At 42.9% G+C, this 17,280-nt stretch overlaps 1 protein-coding gene across 2 annotated transcripts in view; it reads right to left on the bottom strand.

Annotated features, from left to right (window-relative positions):
* Positions 1 to 16,631, bottom strand: part of LOC118336801 (protein jagged-2-like) — a 57,112-nt gene extending 40,481 nt beyond the window's left edge. For both annotated transcript variants that reach the window (XM_035673535.1, XM_035673534.1), the window contains exons 1-2: positions 16,281 to 16,631; positions 15,086 to 15,409 (exon numbers count right to left, since the gene is read on the bottom strand). In XM_035673535.1, the coding sequence (XP_035529428.1) occupies positions 15,086 to 15,409; positions 16,281 to 16,349 (393 nt within the window). In that variant the 5' untranslated portion in view covers positions 16,350 to 16,631. The remainder of the gene's footprint in view (positions 1 to 15,085; positions 15,410 to 16,280) is intronic.
* Positions 16,632 to 17,280: the final 649 nt, after the last annotated feature.

Consider the following 17,280-nt stretch of genomic DNA (forward strand, 5'->3'; position numbering starts at 1 on the left):
ATGCCCATCAAGCTAGTAATTGGATCTTGGAACGGTTAAGACTGTTTTGACAAATGCTATTTTCAAAGTGAAGAATAAACTGTTAGGCTGGTGGTAGCATTCGTCATTTCTCTGACTGCATCCATGCTGTTGTTAGAAAGCAGAACACCAACAGGATCCGAGACCTCATTTGAGTGGGAAAGATATGCCGACAGTTTGCTGGGTTTAATGTCAAAACTACCGAAAGAACAAAAAGAACACGTAAGAACGAATAAATCAGTCCTAAAACCAAAGGAAACTAAAGGAGATAGAGCAGCAGATAATTTACAAAAGAGGAGAGAAACTAATTAAACTGCTCAGCATTACAAAGACCTGGACGTGGAGCAAATCAAGACCCCCTGCCTCTGACAGCTCTACTAATGCAGAGTAGTTTGTCATTTGAGTGTTGAAATACAAGCTCAGGCACACATGGTGAACCAACAATGAAATCTATCCAGTGAGGTTTTGTGAGTGTCTACGTGATGTCATGCAACTTTCAGAGAGAGCCAGATGCGTTCGCAGCGGCATTTTCACAATCTCAACTTTTACCATCCTCTCCCTCCGAGAGTGTAAGGACTTATTACACCATCAACCATAGCTGAGCAGTGACATCACCCACAATTAGGACGAGATAGAGACACTGTGGTGGTTGTAGTCTGCAGCTTTCCCTCTTCACACTGTAAATGCAACTGCTTGATTCAAGCATCGTCTCGGTGGAGGAGCTTCATTCTGCACTGTCAGACTTTAGGATAGCAGCAGTAATATGACTCAAGCCTACAAAACTAACTTTCCAAAAAATGATGATCAGCTGGTTGTGGGGCAGTTTCAGGACTCAGACGAGTAACTTACCGTCTTCTTTCTACTAGAGGAGCTTAAAAGCTGACTTTGATTGGGCCTTTTGCATTTTTCGCGACCACCATAGTTTCTCCTAGAAACTTCACAGCCTGTTCGTCAAATACAGCTTGTGTTCAGTTAGTTGCAATCTCCGTCTTTACCCATAGATGCAGCTAAATTCTACATACTGGTCCCTTAATGAAGAGTAACATAATCTCTGTTTCTCCACTCACTTTGAGCTGCAGCTGATACCAAACCCAACAGTTTTTAGGTACGTTAGACAGTCGATCCTGGTTTGTCAATCAAATGTGTCGAGGCAACAAAAGCCGTATTTCTAAACTAAATGGTACACCACAACCCTACTCCTTTTTGGTACATCTACCTCAATTTCCACTGTAGACAGTACACTGGATAGTACCCCTCACCACAGGCGGAGCTGACTGTCATATCGACGCAGTTGAGAAACAATAGGAAGCATTACTTTGGCAGTAAATGTACAGTGTAGGTTTCAGTCTGTCAGTCAAAAATGACTGGTTTGTGCAGTTCAGATAAACATCAGTACAGTTAAAACTACAACCCTTTCTGCATTAGAAATCGGTAAATACAGTTTTCATATCAGCACACATTGGAGGATATATACACTGAAAAGGTTAAAAGCAATGTCCCAAGTCCTCTGTACTCCCTGAAAGTCTGTGTCAGGTGTGGAACAGAATGTCAAAACGACACGAATATTTGCTCCAATCACTAATAACCCCAAAATCATGACCTCAGCCTGAGGGCGATCTTGGCTCAGCACAGACGACACACACACGTCAGACTGAGGTTACAGCAGTGATTTATGAGCCCAGTGAGCAGTCATAACTCTGTAATGAGCGAAAATAAGTGTACATTATCATAATCAATCTTTCCCTTTGTAATCAATTTTAAATGTCACAGCCAGTGGCTCCCAGACAGATGGAGCTGTCCCACGGCCTCAGTGGAGCCTGACACGAGTGTGTGTGTGTGTGTGTACATATCTGAGTGTGACTGAGCTGAAGTGTATGTTTGTGTGCAGGAAGTGTGTCCTTGAAGGACAGGAGCTGGAGGATCAAAGTGTCACGTCTCTGCTGTCTGCAGTGAGACGACCTTATGAGCCGACTCTGTGTGTGTGTGTGTGTCTGTCTGTGTGTATGAGATGGGAGGGAGGGAGGGGTTGGGTGGGGATGTGTTGGGAGACACTTGACACCTCCTAACCAATTTACAGGAGTCAGAGGGATTTGAGTTTTCATTAGGTGAGGAGAAACCAGCCCACTCCTCGCCGCCTTCACCTGTTCAATGAATAAATTACTGCTTCAGTGCGGCAGGAACAGCCGCCAGCAGCACACAGCTCTGCTGAGAATACACTGTACGGCCTGGAGCTGCTCCACACACTGCACATTATGTTTTTTATACATGCAAAAAAGGTTTATTATAAATAAGATTCTTCAGCTCAGCGTCTTTCTTGATTTACAAAGTCAAAATTTTATATTTGACTTTGAAGCCAGTTTTCTCATATTATCTGATAGAATATTTCTGATATTATAGTATCACAAAATATTCTCTATATTTTATTTAATAACACTAGCACAGTAGAAATCAAGCAACGCTTCATTTTACAGGGCTGTCAATCATGGTAATTAGGTGATAATTATTGTTATTTCCCAATAAGCGGGTAAGAAATAGCTGGTAATTTCTCAGGGGGTGTTTGGTTCATGCAGTGTCAATCAATATTCCTCCATCATCCCCTGAGACAGCAAACTGGAAAACAAATCCCATTATTTGCAGTAAGTACTGAACAGGATAGACAGACTGATGTTGCTATAATACTAATCAACTAATCTTTTAGCTTTGTTTTTGGTCTCCACCAACTCCTGAGGGAAATATCTGGCTCTTAACTGCTAAAGGCTCCACTATGTTCACCAGCTTGTCCCTAACTGTGTCTGTCTGCTGTTTGCTGCTGAGCAGGTAGTGTACAGTGGGTTTTAAGAGTTTTTTTTCTGTAAACAGCTGCCTGCTTCATCTGAAAACGACACCATGAGAGCAGCTTTAAACCAAAGTTTACATTTTAAGGTGGACTAAAGTCAGACGAATGTTCCTTTAATTGAAAATTCACAGCAGCTGGGAAATGTTAATGGTAAAAAAAAAACCCTGAGACCCAATTAACAACTTTACAAGAGTTGTGATCAGAGGAAGAAATGTAAAAAAAGCAGCGGCAACACCTGTCACGTCACACCTGTTAGTCTATTGACATGAATAAAACATTTCGCTCCCGGCAGAGAGGAGCTGGGATGGTTAATTTAGCACATTATTAACAGAACAAGCCCACCGCCCCTCCACCCACACACCACCACCTCTTCTCTCTAAGGAGGCCTCACCGCACCAACCCTCCCCCAGGAGGCCTCGTTCAGACAGCAAATCTAATCAAAGCTAATCTAATCAGGTCTTTATACTGAGCTGCAGAATGGAAAAATGACCCAATTCACTTTTCCCACACCAAACGCGTGAAAAGCTATTTCTGTCGCTCCAGGTTACGCCGGCTCCTCCAAGTGACGGAGAGGAATTCTGTGAATTTTTCCTCTATAGTAAATCGATGCCATGTATGCTCTACAAAGGGAGCAGAAAATACCGCCTTAAATCCATTGGTTAAGTCCTCTAAATCAGTGACATACTTGAAAAGACTTTTTCAGGCCTGAGTATGGAGAAATATATTTTCTCTAGATATTGTACACAAAATATGATGTTTCTATATTTTTATCTTATAAGGGGAGTATTTGCTTTGCATATTGGACTTTTTCCACAATATTTTTTGCTTGTTCTTCAACAAATTAAGGTGCCAAAGACATCAAACAAAGATCTCAGTAAGCACGGCACGTACAGAGATTAAATCTGAGTAAAACATTGTGCTCAGGTTTTTATTACCTCCTTGTCAAATTGTCTGTAATCAGATGCTGCCACTGGGAATCAGGCTGCACTGACTCAACCTACACTCCCACTGTTAGGACGGTATACTGTGTACTGCAACCACAAGGCAGGAGTAGAGATGTTGTCTTCTCATTTATTACTTTACCTTGTATCCACAATCACAATCGCTTATCACTCATCTGCTAACTTGTAATCATAGACTCAGAGGCAATGCATTGTCTCTGTGGAGGTACATACAGCACTACAGGTGATTCATGCATTTGATTCTGCCATCTGTGCCTTATAAGAAGGTGACAGGGCACTAAATGTAAGCATAGGAAGGCGACATGGTTTTCAGGAAGAAGAAAATAGAGACAAATGACACGATAGCAAAGGTATGAGTGAAATCTGAACCATCAAAATCATTACAAACTGAATATCTATCAAAAAAAACAAAACTTTACTCATGTCAGCATCACTGAATCCCAACAATCCCTGTGAAAATGTCCTCTAGATATCAAAGGCTTTTATTCAAGAGTTGTCAAAAAGAGGATTGTCTGGCAGATTCTGCACGTGTCATACTGGGAATGTGTCTGTGACCAGTTCAAATGCTTGGCTGAAGTTCCTGATTCGATAACAGGCTGTAAACAGAGTGGATTGGAAGAAAATACCAGACAGGATGAGTGGTGAGAGAGAGAGAGAGAGAGAGAGGGAGAGAGAGAGACAGAAAGAAATTCAGACCAACCATGACCATTCAGTCCACAGAGACTCACTGAGGAAATTCAGTAGGTTTTCACAACCTGGTTGAGATTGATTTCCAAACTGAGCAACTTTGACATTTCAGGACTGAAAGGACATGGACGTGTGTTGCTTGGTGGCTGTTGAGTTGTGGACTCGAGTAACATGACTTGACTTACAACGTCTTTGGACTTGGACCTTACAAAATCGACTTTTGACTTTTGAAAATACTTAAATAATAATAAAATGGCATTATATTTGGAGAAAAGCACATTATGACTTGTTTGGGACTTGAGACTCAAAGTTCAGGACACGACTTTGGACTTTTCTTTGATAAATGTGTATTCAGACATGAAGTAAAGAGACAAAAAGCTGCAGGATGCCAGCTCTTTTCAACAGAAACCTGCTATAAGCCACCAGCATCACAGGTGTAAAGAAGTGAATAGAGACCTTCCTCACCAGAAAAACAACTGCGTGAGTCAACAGCAAGCCACCTCATGCAATCTTGTGAATAATGACTAGAGGCATCACTGTTTTATTCAAGATTTGTATTTAATATTCAAACTCTAATCATTTGTAATGAAAATGTTAGCTTGCCACAGAACTGAAGCAGCAGATGCAAATGAAAGGAACAACATCAAATGTGGAACACAGTTTAGGATTTGAACTTGTTAGGTAGGAGGTTGTAGTGGATGGTTTGGTGAAGGAATCCAAGGTTTACAACCCTTCACCTATCAAGAGTGTATGTTGGCTGATTGCTGTCAACCAGGTTGTATTTTAGCCATAAAGGCAGCAGAAAACTCTCATATGATCGTTTTTGGATCAGGTATACAGGTTGTTTCACTCAACTGACAAACAAGTTGGTTAATCCTAGTGCAAATGTTCTACAGAGTGAGGAGGTATCAGCTAAGAGGTAACCACAGCACAAAAACAAGTATGGAGAAGAATTAATTTGATGAATATTTAAAAAACTAGATTTCAGATTCGCTAATGTGAGAATATGGAGCTTTTCTCCATCTCATAACATATCAAATTAACCAAATCCCTTTAGGATTTTTAAGTGTAGGTCATAAAAAGTGATTGGAAGATGACATATTGGGTTCATGAAAAGAGAACTGAAATTTCACCACAAAGCAAGTGGGAACTGTGTTACATGTCCCCCTGTATTCTTTTTAAACGCTCTAGTTTCTGAAAAGTTCAGAAAGATCAACAAATCCGGTGGACGTGACACTCTGAGACACCCAACAGAGGACCCTGAATACGACTATTCATCCTCTGCTAACAACTGGATGCAGCTCTAGATTCCAAGCTCTGTGTCAGCGAGGAACCAACACCTGAAGCAGGCGTGAATACCAGATTCAGCATGTTGCACTCCAGAGAGCAGCACAAGAGAGGCCTTATGTAAACGCTCTCAAATCCACTCCTGACATTTTGCCCAGCGCAGCTGCCCTCCTCTATCTCTGTTTCTCTCTGTTTCCATCTCCCTCTTCAAGCTCTCCGTTTCCCCCTCCCTCCGCTCGTCTTGATAACTCAATATCTGGGCACAAAGGCTGAGGTATAAAGTCATTGTTCCCGCTGAAAGGTGCAGTGACAAAGAGGTTAAGGCAGCCCTCGTTTCCACAGTGCCGGCGGGAAAGTGATATTCACGCCGTGGGAAAACCCTGACCGGCTCCTTCATCATTGATCCACCTGAGCACAGACGAATGCACGGCTCCTCCTGCACCCAACAGCAGGCACCAATCAAACTCTTTAATGTCGAGACGAGATGGAAGGAGAGAGGGTTTGCTGCATGAAACATAAGCTTGTCCGACTTTTAAACCTAAACTCTTCAGTAGGAAGAAACTTTGAGTGGCGAGTCCAGTCATACGGCTGTCCTGTAGTCAAGCATACGTAGGCTTCACTTAAGTGTAAACACACGCGAGAACGAGACACAGACAGATCAGGTCAGAGAAGAAAAGGACGAGGATGTAATTTATTCATGTCAACAGTCTCAACTCAAGGTCGACTTATTCACTTACTGTGAAGCTTTTGACCATATCACACTGACTCTATCAGAAGAAGAGATGTCAGCTGCTAGCTGCCTGTTTTTACAGGAAACACGTAAATATGGGGAAGCAAACAGCACTCGGTTTCATGAGGACTTTAAAGAGCCTCTATCAAGCTTCCCATCAAGTTAAAGGGTAATTCTCGTTCATTTCAACTTCTGTTTGAAGGTTTTATGCCTTTATTAGAAAAGTCGTCATTACAAAGAGGTGATACGACACAAGGGAAGAGAGGGATGGGAAATTATGGGCACATAGGGACAACAAAGGTCCCTGGCCAGGCAAAAAACCAGGGCATTGCGGTTAATGGTTGGGAACTCACACCTCTAGGCCACCAGGGCACCTCCAGTTCATTATTTCTATCAGTTATAGTGACATTGTTCTCATTAAAGTAATTGGTAAGATCAGGAAAGAAGTCAGACATGTCAAGAAACACAAGCAGGTTGTAAAACTCACCAACAGTTTATCCCTCAAAGCACAGGAAGACTGTCGACACATGACTACGGTAAGTACAGCAGGACAAAGTCCGTCTAGACACTGTGATGGATTTTTATGGTTTTGGTAATAACTGTTCACTTTTGTTTCTGTACCAATGTTGCTGTGAATATAATGTTATTATAACTGATAGAAATCATAGACAAAACTATGAAAACCGGAGTTGTAATAAACCAGAATTATCCTTTAACTTTCACTTTATTCCATTGCACACATAGAACAATAACTGTCATTTTAGACACAGCCAGAAGTGTGTGAGAGTGTTACAGGGGTTTCTCCATGAAGTGGGAGGTTGGGTAACTGGGGGTTACTGACAGAGATTTAGGCCCCAGATGTGTTGAGAAACCCTGCTGAACCTTCACCCAATCCCTCTGGAGAGGACGCTTACATCAGGCTGCACGACATCCATGTTGCAGCAGTGTACAGAAGAACATTGTACTCATTGTCAGGGACAGTTTCCTTCAGATTTGCCTTTCTATAGTGATGAGTCAGGGTGCGTTCATACCAAGCAAGGCTGTTTGCAGCGGTTTACTTGAACTCTGGTTCATTTCCAGCTACTTCTTCATGTGCTGTTTACTGGGATAAACACCACAGAAGAAAGAATACCAAGAAATCTGTCATTCTTAGTACAGTACACTGAAAACAAAATCAATCTCAATGCTTATGCATGTTGAGACTCGTGACTTCTGACTCCATATAACTTTCATAAGCTGGTTCACAATGTGTGGCTGAATGAGCCAAATACAAAAGTACAGCACTGTGATTACTCTTCCTTCTCTGTTTCGGACCAAAGAAAGCAATCTGTAGGTGTGATCACACCCTCAAAGCTAGCAAAACAAGCTAACAAAACTGGAACACAGGAGCCAAATGATTTCTAACGCACAAAATATGTCGTTTTTTTCTAGGATTTTCTCCTGAGAGAGAAAGGGAGAGGTAAACAAGGGATGCCTGAGATAGTATGAGATCAACAAATATAGCAACAATGGAGGGTTTTGTCATCTATAACCTCCACCTCCCTTTTTTCTATTTCCCATCTTACTCTCCTCTTTTATTCTTCCATAACCTCTTTCTCTCTCTGTGTGTGTCTCTCTCTCAGTGAGATCCAGCTGAGCTCCATTAGCCCTGTGAACAACTACTGCGAGTCAAGTGGGAAATTAAGCTCAGCGTGTGTGTGTATTTGTGTGTGTGTGTGTGTGTGTGTGTGTGTGTGATGCTTTAATCACCATTGCTAACCTCAGTGCTCGCAACGCATGTATTTCATTACCGCTGGCAACACACACGTACAATATGACTATATGCACATAGGTCCCATTTGCACCTGGTATTAGCATGTAATCTGTAAGTGGATATGTTATCCTGACGAGGGGAAAAGCGTGTTAATACAAGGTGTAAAGGCACACAGAACGTATCCCGATTGGGACGCTACCAGATCAGCGAAACCATATCAGATCCCAGCAGGTGTAAAAGACATCTGTAGGGTTTCTTCAGAATAAAATGCACAAGACAAGAGCAATCACAATACCTGTCTAACTCTAGTTTCTCCTTTGCTCACTTTTGGAATGGGAGGGGGAAGCGGGGGAGTTGCAACTATACCGCTAGATGCCACTAAATCCTACACTCTGGATCTTTAAGACCACGTGGACTCTCCACCTCTCCATGCTATCTCAACCGAGCACAGAAAAAAAAAAACTATATATGACCCCTTCCTCAGCAAAGTGAGAATGAGTATATAGGCCAACCAGCAGCATCGCTTCTTTTGAGCTCAACGTACCAAATCTGGACCAGATTAATAATGACACAATGGCAAAACCACAATAACACACACACACACAGCAGGCTTGGTGATAATTCAATGATATATATGATATACATTACTTGTGTCCGACTGGCTGGCAGGTTTCCAGTGAAACTGTATATCAGGACATTTCAAACATAGTGCTAGTTTAATGGCAGATCTAAATCAGTGCTCAGTGTAGAATAAACTACAGGTAACCATAGCAACAATACTAATGGTTCAAGCTACATTACCAGTTAAGAGGTCATGACATACAGCAAGTCTAATAATTGAGTCTGTGGCATCTTGATACTATAATGGACAATCCCAACTCAAGGCCAACTGACTTATTTTTTTTCATAGTTTTTAACCATATCACATGTTCTTCATCAGGGGATAAAGACATGCTCGTTCACTAGATGTTATGATTTCCTTCTGTAGCACTTCTTGGACTTGGCTTACAAGTTAAGTTCAGTAAAAGGCTAGTAAGTGGACCTTTAGTTGAGATTGCTCAAGTCAAGAACTACCAAAACCTGTGCCTGATTGCCTTTAAATTGTAAGATTTTATCTGGCTGGGATGAAGACTACTAGTACATATCAGTATCAATATGATGCATATATAGTTTTCATGCACACACAAACTTATTATTAAGTTTTAATCTTAAAGTTTGGGGGGGGAACTTATGGGGAACAGATTTTTGTTCCCATAATGCAACTGTGAGAACAGATTTATATCCTCACAGCGTGATTAATACACACAAAGCTGCCCCTGTAGACACATCAGTCACACATAAAACCAAATCCACCAGCAGCGTCAACAATCGATCAGCCGGACAGACTGAGCAGCTAATCACTCATTTATACGCCTCCGAACCGGGTCAGCTGACATGGAAGCTGTGGCAGCGTGGGAAAGATGAGCAGGCCTCGTCCTGACCGCAGTTAACCGAGCAGAGAGCTTTCAACCGCCTCGCCTGACCAACACACACCACGTAACAGAGCCCTGCTGTGGCCATCCTGCAGGCTTTTAGGCTTATTAAAGACACACAGACCAGAGAGGGGACGCAGAGGGAGCAGGGTACATTTTGTGGTCTAAATTTGTTATTTAACAAAGAGAAATGTGTTCCGGGTTAACCTATCTGGCTTCATGAGACAGAACCTTTGGAGTTTGGTGCCTGCAGAAAAGGAAAACTTTGTCCTCACTGCAGTTCAAAACCTTGCTGGCTGACTCAAACTAGAGCCACTGCACACAAAGTGAAGTAAACATGATGTTCAAGTAATTCATTATGAATACATGATTAAATGCAATGATGATACATCGTTAAAATAACAATAAACAGGGTTGCACAGAGTGTAAAATGGCTACATTGAGAAGTTATTACAACGTGCACAAAGAGGCTTATTTTCAGTGAAATAGAGGATGATTTAATATACTGCAATACTGTAAGCAAGGCAAAAGTTCTTTTGTCTTCTAACATCTTCGGTCAGAGTTGGAAATAAGCATTTTCACCTTCATATGTTATCTTTTGGATTTCTGTTCTTTTTGTCTGTATAATAAAATCAATCAATCAACAGAAAAGTATGTGTGTCTTTTTTTAATGCAAGCAGAACAGTTGGATGTGCATCCGTCTTAATCTCAGTCCCTGTAACATCCAACATCACAGCCCTGCTATGTAGCCTGAACCTATAAACTGTGACTTAAACCACGCGTCAATTTGCGCTCTCGCTTTGTGTGCAATATAGCCCGCTAGCTAATGCTAATTAGCAAGCTGCATGCAGATATTAGACTCCTGCGAAGGAGCAGATGAATTAGAGCAGATTTCATTAAACTGGATATCAGGGTTTTACTTCATAGTTCTTAACAGCTTGGCAAGCATTTTTTTTACTTTGTTGCACAACTCTTTTGCACATGTAAGCATAAAGAATGTGACATTTCAGTCTTTCTATATTTTGCAGGATCATCTCCACACCTCAATTACACCACAGCATCTCTCTCAGCTTCCTGAACACACCCCCAACCTCACAGGGACGCTGGAAGATGATAAATGCATGACATTAACAGTTTTAGCATTACTTTAAAAGGCAGGGATAATTTCATAGCCTTTTGAATCGTTATTAACAACATTTTACACAACTATTGAGTGGATAAAACGGATACAAAACAAGGCTTTCCTGCCAAAAATACTAGTGTACACATGTAAGTCCAAGTGAAAAAGCTTTGAACATTTTAATGGACTAATGGTTTTTCATTCTGCCAGATCTTAGCACCCATGCAACCACACCAATCCTACACCACCATCGTCACACCCTCCTCCTCTTTTCCCAAAACTAATCAGCCATGAAAGCATCTCCAAACTCAGAAGAGCTCCTGATGGAAGAGCAGCTGAGCGTGCCAGAGACGCACTCGGCAAATGAGCCAAACGAGCCAAACGAGCCAACCGCCGGCAGTGACGGCATCGAGGAAAACAACCGAAGAAGACGACAACGAGGACTCGCCGTCATCCAACATTGCACTTTGTGATTGCTCACTGATACTCCTCTGAGTGAGGTGATCTTATGCTCGCTGTAATCATAGCCTGTTTTCCTAATGCTATTTCACTAAAACATTTATTCAAGGAGGAGGAGGTCTCTAAACAACAGCTGTTCCACCTCTGTCCTCTCAGATCTGCCAGGCTGAGGGGGAAGAGCGGGGGCAGAGGGGAGGGTAAAAAAAAAGAAAAACGGGCCATGAAACTGAAGGAGTATGCACCCTTGATCCTTGATTTACTCACAGAGGGGTGAGGGGAGGACAGCAGCTCTAAAAATACCCCATAAGGAGAGAGGGAGAGAGAGGGAGATGGAGCGATGGGAGGGGAGGTTTGGGTGAGAGGGGGGCAGCAGAGGAGGAAGAGGAGAAGAAGTAAATGCTTGTTTTTGCTCCACTCACAACTGAAAAAAAAAAAGCAACATCTTAAGTTTAGGCATCCTAAAAATACACCTCCCTCGTGACCAAAAACTCACAAGGAAGCTGCGAGGAGGTTTTTTTTAAGGGGGTGGGGTCGGGGTGGGGGGCTGCTTCCTCTCTCTTCCCCATCATGCCTCCCATCCTCCCCCCTCCGTCCCTTTCATGAAAAAAAGATGTCACTAAAGACCTAAACAGCCGGAGGGGTTAACATGAAGGGGGAATGATCGGCAAAGTAGAGGGCAGAACAATGTCCTTCTTTTTTTATTTTTTTCAGCGGCTAATTCATGTCAGGACCAGTGGCCCAGATACTGGGGCCGACCAAGGAGTCCACTATAGCAGCACCAGAGGCTACAGGCCACAGCCTCACACAAACACACTCAGTTAGCGATTGTCAGCGCTGTCTGTCGGCCAGCAGCACGCCACAGTGCGAACTACAGTCTGAGGCAGACGAGGAGACGGAGAGACAAAGTGAAGATGACTCATTCATTATTAATTAAACAAAGTGCAAAAAGAGTATTGTTCTGATGTTGACATAATTATCATTATTATGTTATTTTCACACAAAGTAATTTTATGTTGACTTGTTCGATGGACTTTCTCATTCTCCATGACGAAATGACGCCATATTTGCAAAAATTCAAGCTAAAGATCTCCATATGTACCTTATATATACAGAAAGGTGGATGCTCTGTCCTGAACAGTGTGCATCATTGCACTGAGCTAAACTGCAATCTGCACATTGAACAACATCCTGGAGACACTTGAGGAGGAACTGAAGAGCAATCCCACTTCCAGGATCGACAGGCACGCATTAGATACAGTAGATACAACAATGGTACAACCGCAATATGATTACTCAATTCAGCAACAATAAATCGATTAGTTGTCAGCTATTACACCACCAACAACTGTTTTGATAATCAGTTAATCATTTTTTGTCCAAATTCTCTGATTTCAGCTTCTCAAATGTGAGTATTGTCTGGTTTCTTTGGTTGTCTGTGACAGCAAACTGAATATCTTTGGGTTGTGGAGAAAATAAGACATCTGAGGTCGTACCCTGGGTATTTCCCCCATTTTCTGGATTAAACAACTAATCAATTAATCATGAAAAAGATCATTAGTTGCAACCCTTTATACAAGCAGTTCAAACAACCAGTGAAAACTCTATGAGCTGTCTGGAGAACAGATTAAAAAACATGAAGCGTGATGACATTTTTAAAATGCTTCGACCTTGACAGCCTCATCAAAAGGAGCTGCTGAACACTGATACCTTCCTTTGTGCCCCCCTCACACACACACACACGCACTCCTGCACCCCCTCCCAGGCGGATAGTGGAAAATACTGACCCCACACACGCCGAGTGAGACAATGACCCAATAACGGATAGAGCGTGAACCTGAGAGGCGGCGAGGTAAAGGCATCCCCCGGCCCAGATTGACCGGGGATCTTCACTTGTTTGAGTAGTTGGTGACACTGATATCCACCGCCTGTGTCACACACAACTTAGTGGTAACCGTATCCGCCCGCAGGGCCCCAACTTACTACTTCCATCTTCCCCTCCGCTGACAGCTGACCATGGGGAGTGATGAATGGAGAGGTCACGGAGCCAGCCGAGCACACAAAGCACCCGATATGTACGATATGTATGAATCTGACATGAGCACACAGACAGGGTTTCTGCTTTTTCACAGCAAGTATGTCTGGAATGAGCTGAATGAATGAACGTGTTTTATATCCATATGTTCACTGATTCACAACACTGGGGTTTTCTAAAAGCCGTTAAATGTTTTACTCTTTATTCTATAGTCCGTAAAATGTTTAAACTTTAAGACGAATGTCAATCACATGTTCCCAAAGCCCAATTCTAGTCACCAAACTGCTTATTTTATCTGGGCAACCACTAAAAAACTCAAAATATTATATTTATATTAATATGAAACAGAGAAAAAGACCAAATCCTTAAATTGGAGAAGCTGCAAACAGGAGTTTTGGGGTATTTTGTCTTCATGCACCCCAAAAGTGCATGCAGTGAGATTTACTTAATTCAAGATATTTTCTCCAAAAATGAGTGTCCGTATGTGGAAACAACAACACATTTAGATCGACTGCTGCAGGGCAATCAAGGAAAATGAGAAAAAGGTAGAAAGTCCTTTAAGCAAGCTTCTTCAATCTCAAAATACTTTAAAATCTCACTTTTACAACTAAATAAAAGCTTAAAATTGCTTGGTAAGATGGAAGTTCTCTCAGTGTGACTGATTTAAGTAAATGAAACTACTTTTCTATTGATTGATTAGTTGGTTAAAGCACTAACTACTTCAGCACTAGCCAATATTCTCATGATCAATTTCTACTTCCATTATGTCCATCACTCTTTCATGACTCATGATGAGAGGGCTCTTATTTTGACAGCTCACTCAGCTGTTGTGGGAATCAAACCTGTGACGTTTCCTCCACAGGACGTCACTCTCGCCATTAAAGCTCCCTGATACAGATCTCTGAGTGTAACAGCGGCTCCTTTAGCCCAACAGAAGCTTTCATAAAGCTCTGATTGCCAGCGCCGTTTCTGTTTCCCACGCTGGCTCTCCAAATAAGGCGCGGGAGCAGGCTTTGATTGGCTCCGCCGCTCTGTTTAGATTAGATAATAAGTTACCGTGCCCACTTCTTAATCAACACTGGCTTGGAAATCCTTATTTTTTTCAACCCTTTCAAGACACTGGCACCCCCCCCCCCCCCCTCCTCCTCCTGTCCACACACTGTAACTGAAGCCACACAAACAGCAGCTTGTTTGGTAACTCATCAAACCGAGACACAACCGCACCGCCGCTGTGCGTAAAAGGCATGCGTCATGCGCGCTCGGGGTTCTCGCTCTATCAGAAACACGCACACATTCAGTGAAAAAAGCTCCAATAGAGGAATGTGTGGTCCCTAAAGAGATGTTTCTGTGATGTTGAGATGCTAAAAGTTCGCAGAGGGAGAATGAGCGCGCACGCAGACTCTCAGACAGCAACGAGAGACGCGCAGAAAACTGGCAAAATGTGCCAAATTACACATTGTACAAGCTGGAATGACTGATTATGTTTGCTTCATGATTCACCACCAAGGCATCCAAACTCCCTTTTATAATTCTACATTTTTGGACACAAGCTCGTGTTTTTTTATCTTTGGTCACAGCCTGAGTTCTGATGATGCATCCAGGTGAATATTTAGAAACTTTTACGCAAACTTTCCTCAGAAATCCAACAGCAAACCATGGGATTTCTACGTATTTTTATACAAAACTGTAAAGTCTCGACCTCCACAAAGCGACACCGGGATCCACTTACCGGCCACGCGAACTGGAAGGGAATGATGATCTTCCCGGCATCGTTGTTCCGGTTCTGTCCGGTTTTCTGGCCGCCCTTGAACTGAAAAGTATTTCCACCGATAACTTTTGTAGTTTCCGAGCCGTAGGTGCACGATCCAGTGGTCGTGACCTCCGCTTGGTATTCCTTTAAACACACTCTGAAGTAGGTGTCGCACTCGTCCGCGCCGCAGTGGCCCTCCGCCGCGCTCTTCTCCGCGTCGCAGCAGTCGCCGTTCTGGAGCTGACCGTTGGGGTTTTCCACCGAAATCAACTGCAGCTCGAAGTAACCCGTGGACTGAGACACCTGAGGGGAGCATGAGAGGGTTAAAAGGGTCTGCAGGAGGTGGTAATATTGTCAATCTTTCAACCTTTAAAAGGTCATTAAGATCTCAGTTTTATTCAAAAGCGATTAAACTCATGTCTGTCAGTGTCTAATGCAGGTTATTTAAGTGTTTTAATGGTTGTGTCAAATGGCAACAACAAACTACTCAAGAAAACGTCACTTTATTCAACAAAAGTCAAAAGAAAAAAAAATTCTGTTGGAATCAGGTGAAATCATGCGCAGATTTGAGGAGAAAGCAACAACCTGCGCGTATTTTCTGCAGTACACTCACTCTGCACTCACTCTGGTTTTCTTCCAAAAAACGTGGAAACATCGTTCAAAGAGCTGAAATAGTGAAGGTTTTGTTTCAGTCTGACTTCTGGGACTTGTTCTAGGTTAGAAATGTTCAATGCAGGTGAAGCTGCAAACATGTTAAGCGATTCCAACCAAGCTATTTTGCTAAAACACCAATTAACGCACTCAGACCTGGAACAGAGCCTCCGGTGCTTAAACTGTTTGGTTAAAGACAAACTTACAACATAACTTTCAGCTTTATATCACTAAGAGGCAGTTGATTAAAGCATGATCACACAAACACACAGCCCATGAAACAGCAGATGTTTAAAAAAATGCCTGTAAACTTAATTTATCTCCGCGAAGGAAGCGCAAATTTAGAAATTCCGACATCACATGATTCAACAGTCGAGAAGGCAATTCAATTAAGGCTGGAATTTAACCCCCTCCAAAAAAAAAAAAAAAGAGAAGAAGAAGCAAACTTCCAGTGTGATTGATAAGTTGGAGCAGCTTTACAAACACGCTCTCCGTTTGCAGATGAGCAGAATAAAGTTCTCACCTCAGCCCACAGCGTCAGGAGAAGACACACTAGTGAGAAGCGGTGCACTTTCCCCAGATTATTCCACATGTCTCCGGCTGCTCAGTGTTGGTTACCATTAGGGAAATAAAAACATGTATGTCTCAGTCAGTCAAAATAATGATGAAGAATAAGAGAGCAGTATCCGCCTCCTCCTGGTGTCCGAGGCATGCACGGCGCTGGCTGCTCCCCGGGATGCCTGCGGCTCTGGAGGAGGAAAGGCGCACCGCTGCTGCTGCTGCTGCTGCTGCTGTTTGGTCCACGGACGCACAACAAGACGCGCGAACTCCACTTCCCTCCGCCGCTCGACGCACTTTACAGCAGAGAAGGGGAGCTGCGGTGCGTCTCTGTTGCCCAAAGCCGGAGTCGGGCGCGCCCCCTCGATGATTGGCAGCTGCGTGGGGCAATCAGAGGCCGGCTGGGTGGACCGTTTGTCAGCTGAGAGCCAATCAGAGAGAGGGGCGGGAGGAGGAGTGAGGGGAGGACCGCTGATGGATTTATTATGGAACTTTTCTCACACAGAAGCTTGGATTTGGATTTTTTAAATAATACTCACCCCTTAAAATGCTATTTTATGGAGACTGTGTGTCTGTCTACATTGAAATAAGAAGTTTCTACTAATTAATCCGAAGCAAAATATGTTTCAGTTGCAAGTTTCATGCAGAATTGTAATTTATGAGATGAATATAAACACTATAGAACAAAACCCCAGTTTGCGCCGTAAATCTGAGCCATAAATAATGAGTAAGAGCATGCAGAGTGCAGTGCATGGTGCGTTCAGGGGAGGACACCTGAGCTGCTCCCCACTGACCTGCAGGCAGAGGAAACACGGCTGTTAGCGCCCTCTACTGACCGCCCAGCAGCAGCCACATACACCGCAGGGGTTAAAGGAATGTGATCAGAGGAGGAAGTACACTGACATACCAAATACTGTATGTTTATTTGAACTCTTCATCCCACTTTATCTATCTATCTATCTATC

This window comes from Morone saxatilis, unplaced genomic scaffold, assembly GCF_004916995.1.
Source record: "Morone saxatilis isolate NCDOM2014 unplaced genomic scaffold, NCSU_SB_2.0 Contig3, whole genome shotgun sequence".
NCBI classification, from domain to species: Eukaryota; Metazoa; Chordata; class Actinopteri; family Moronidae; genus Morone; species Morone saxatilis.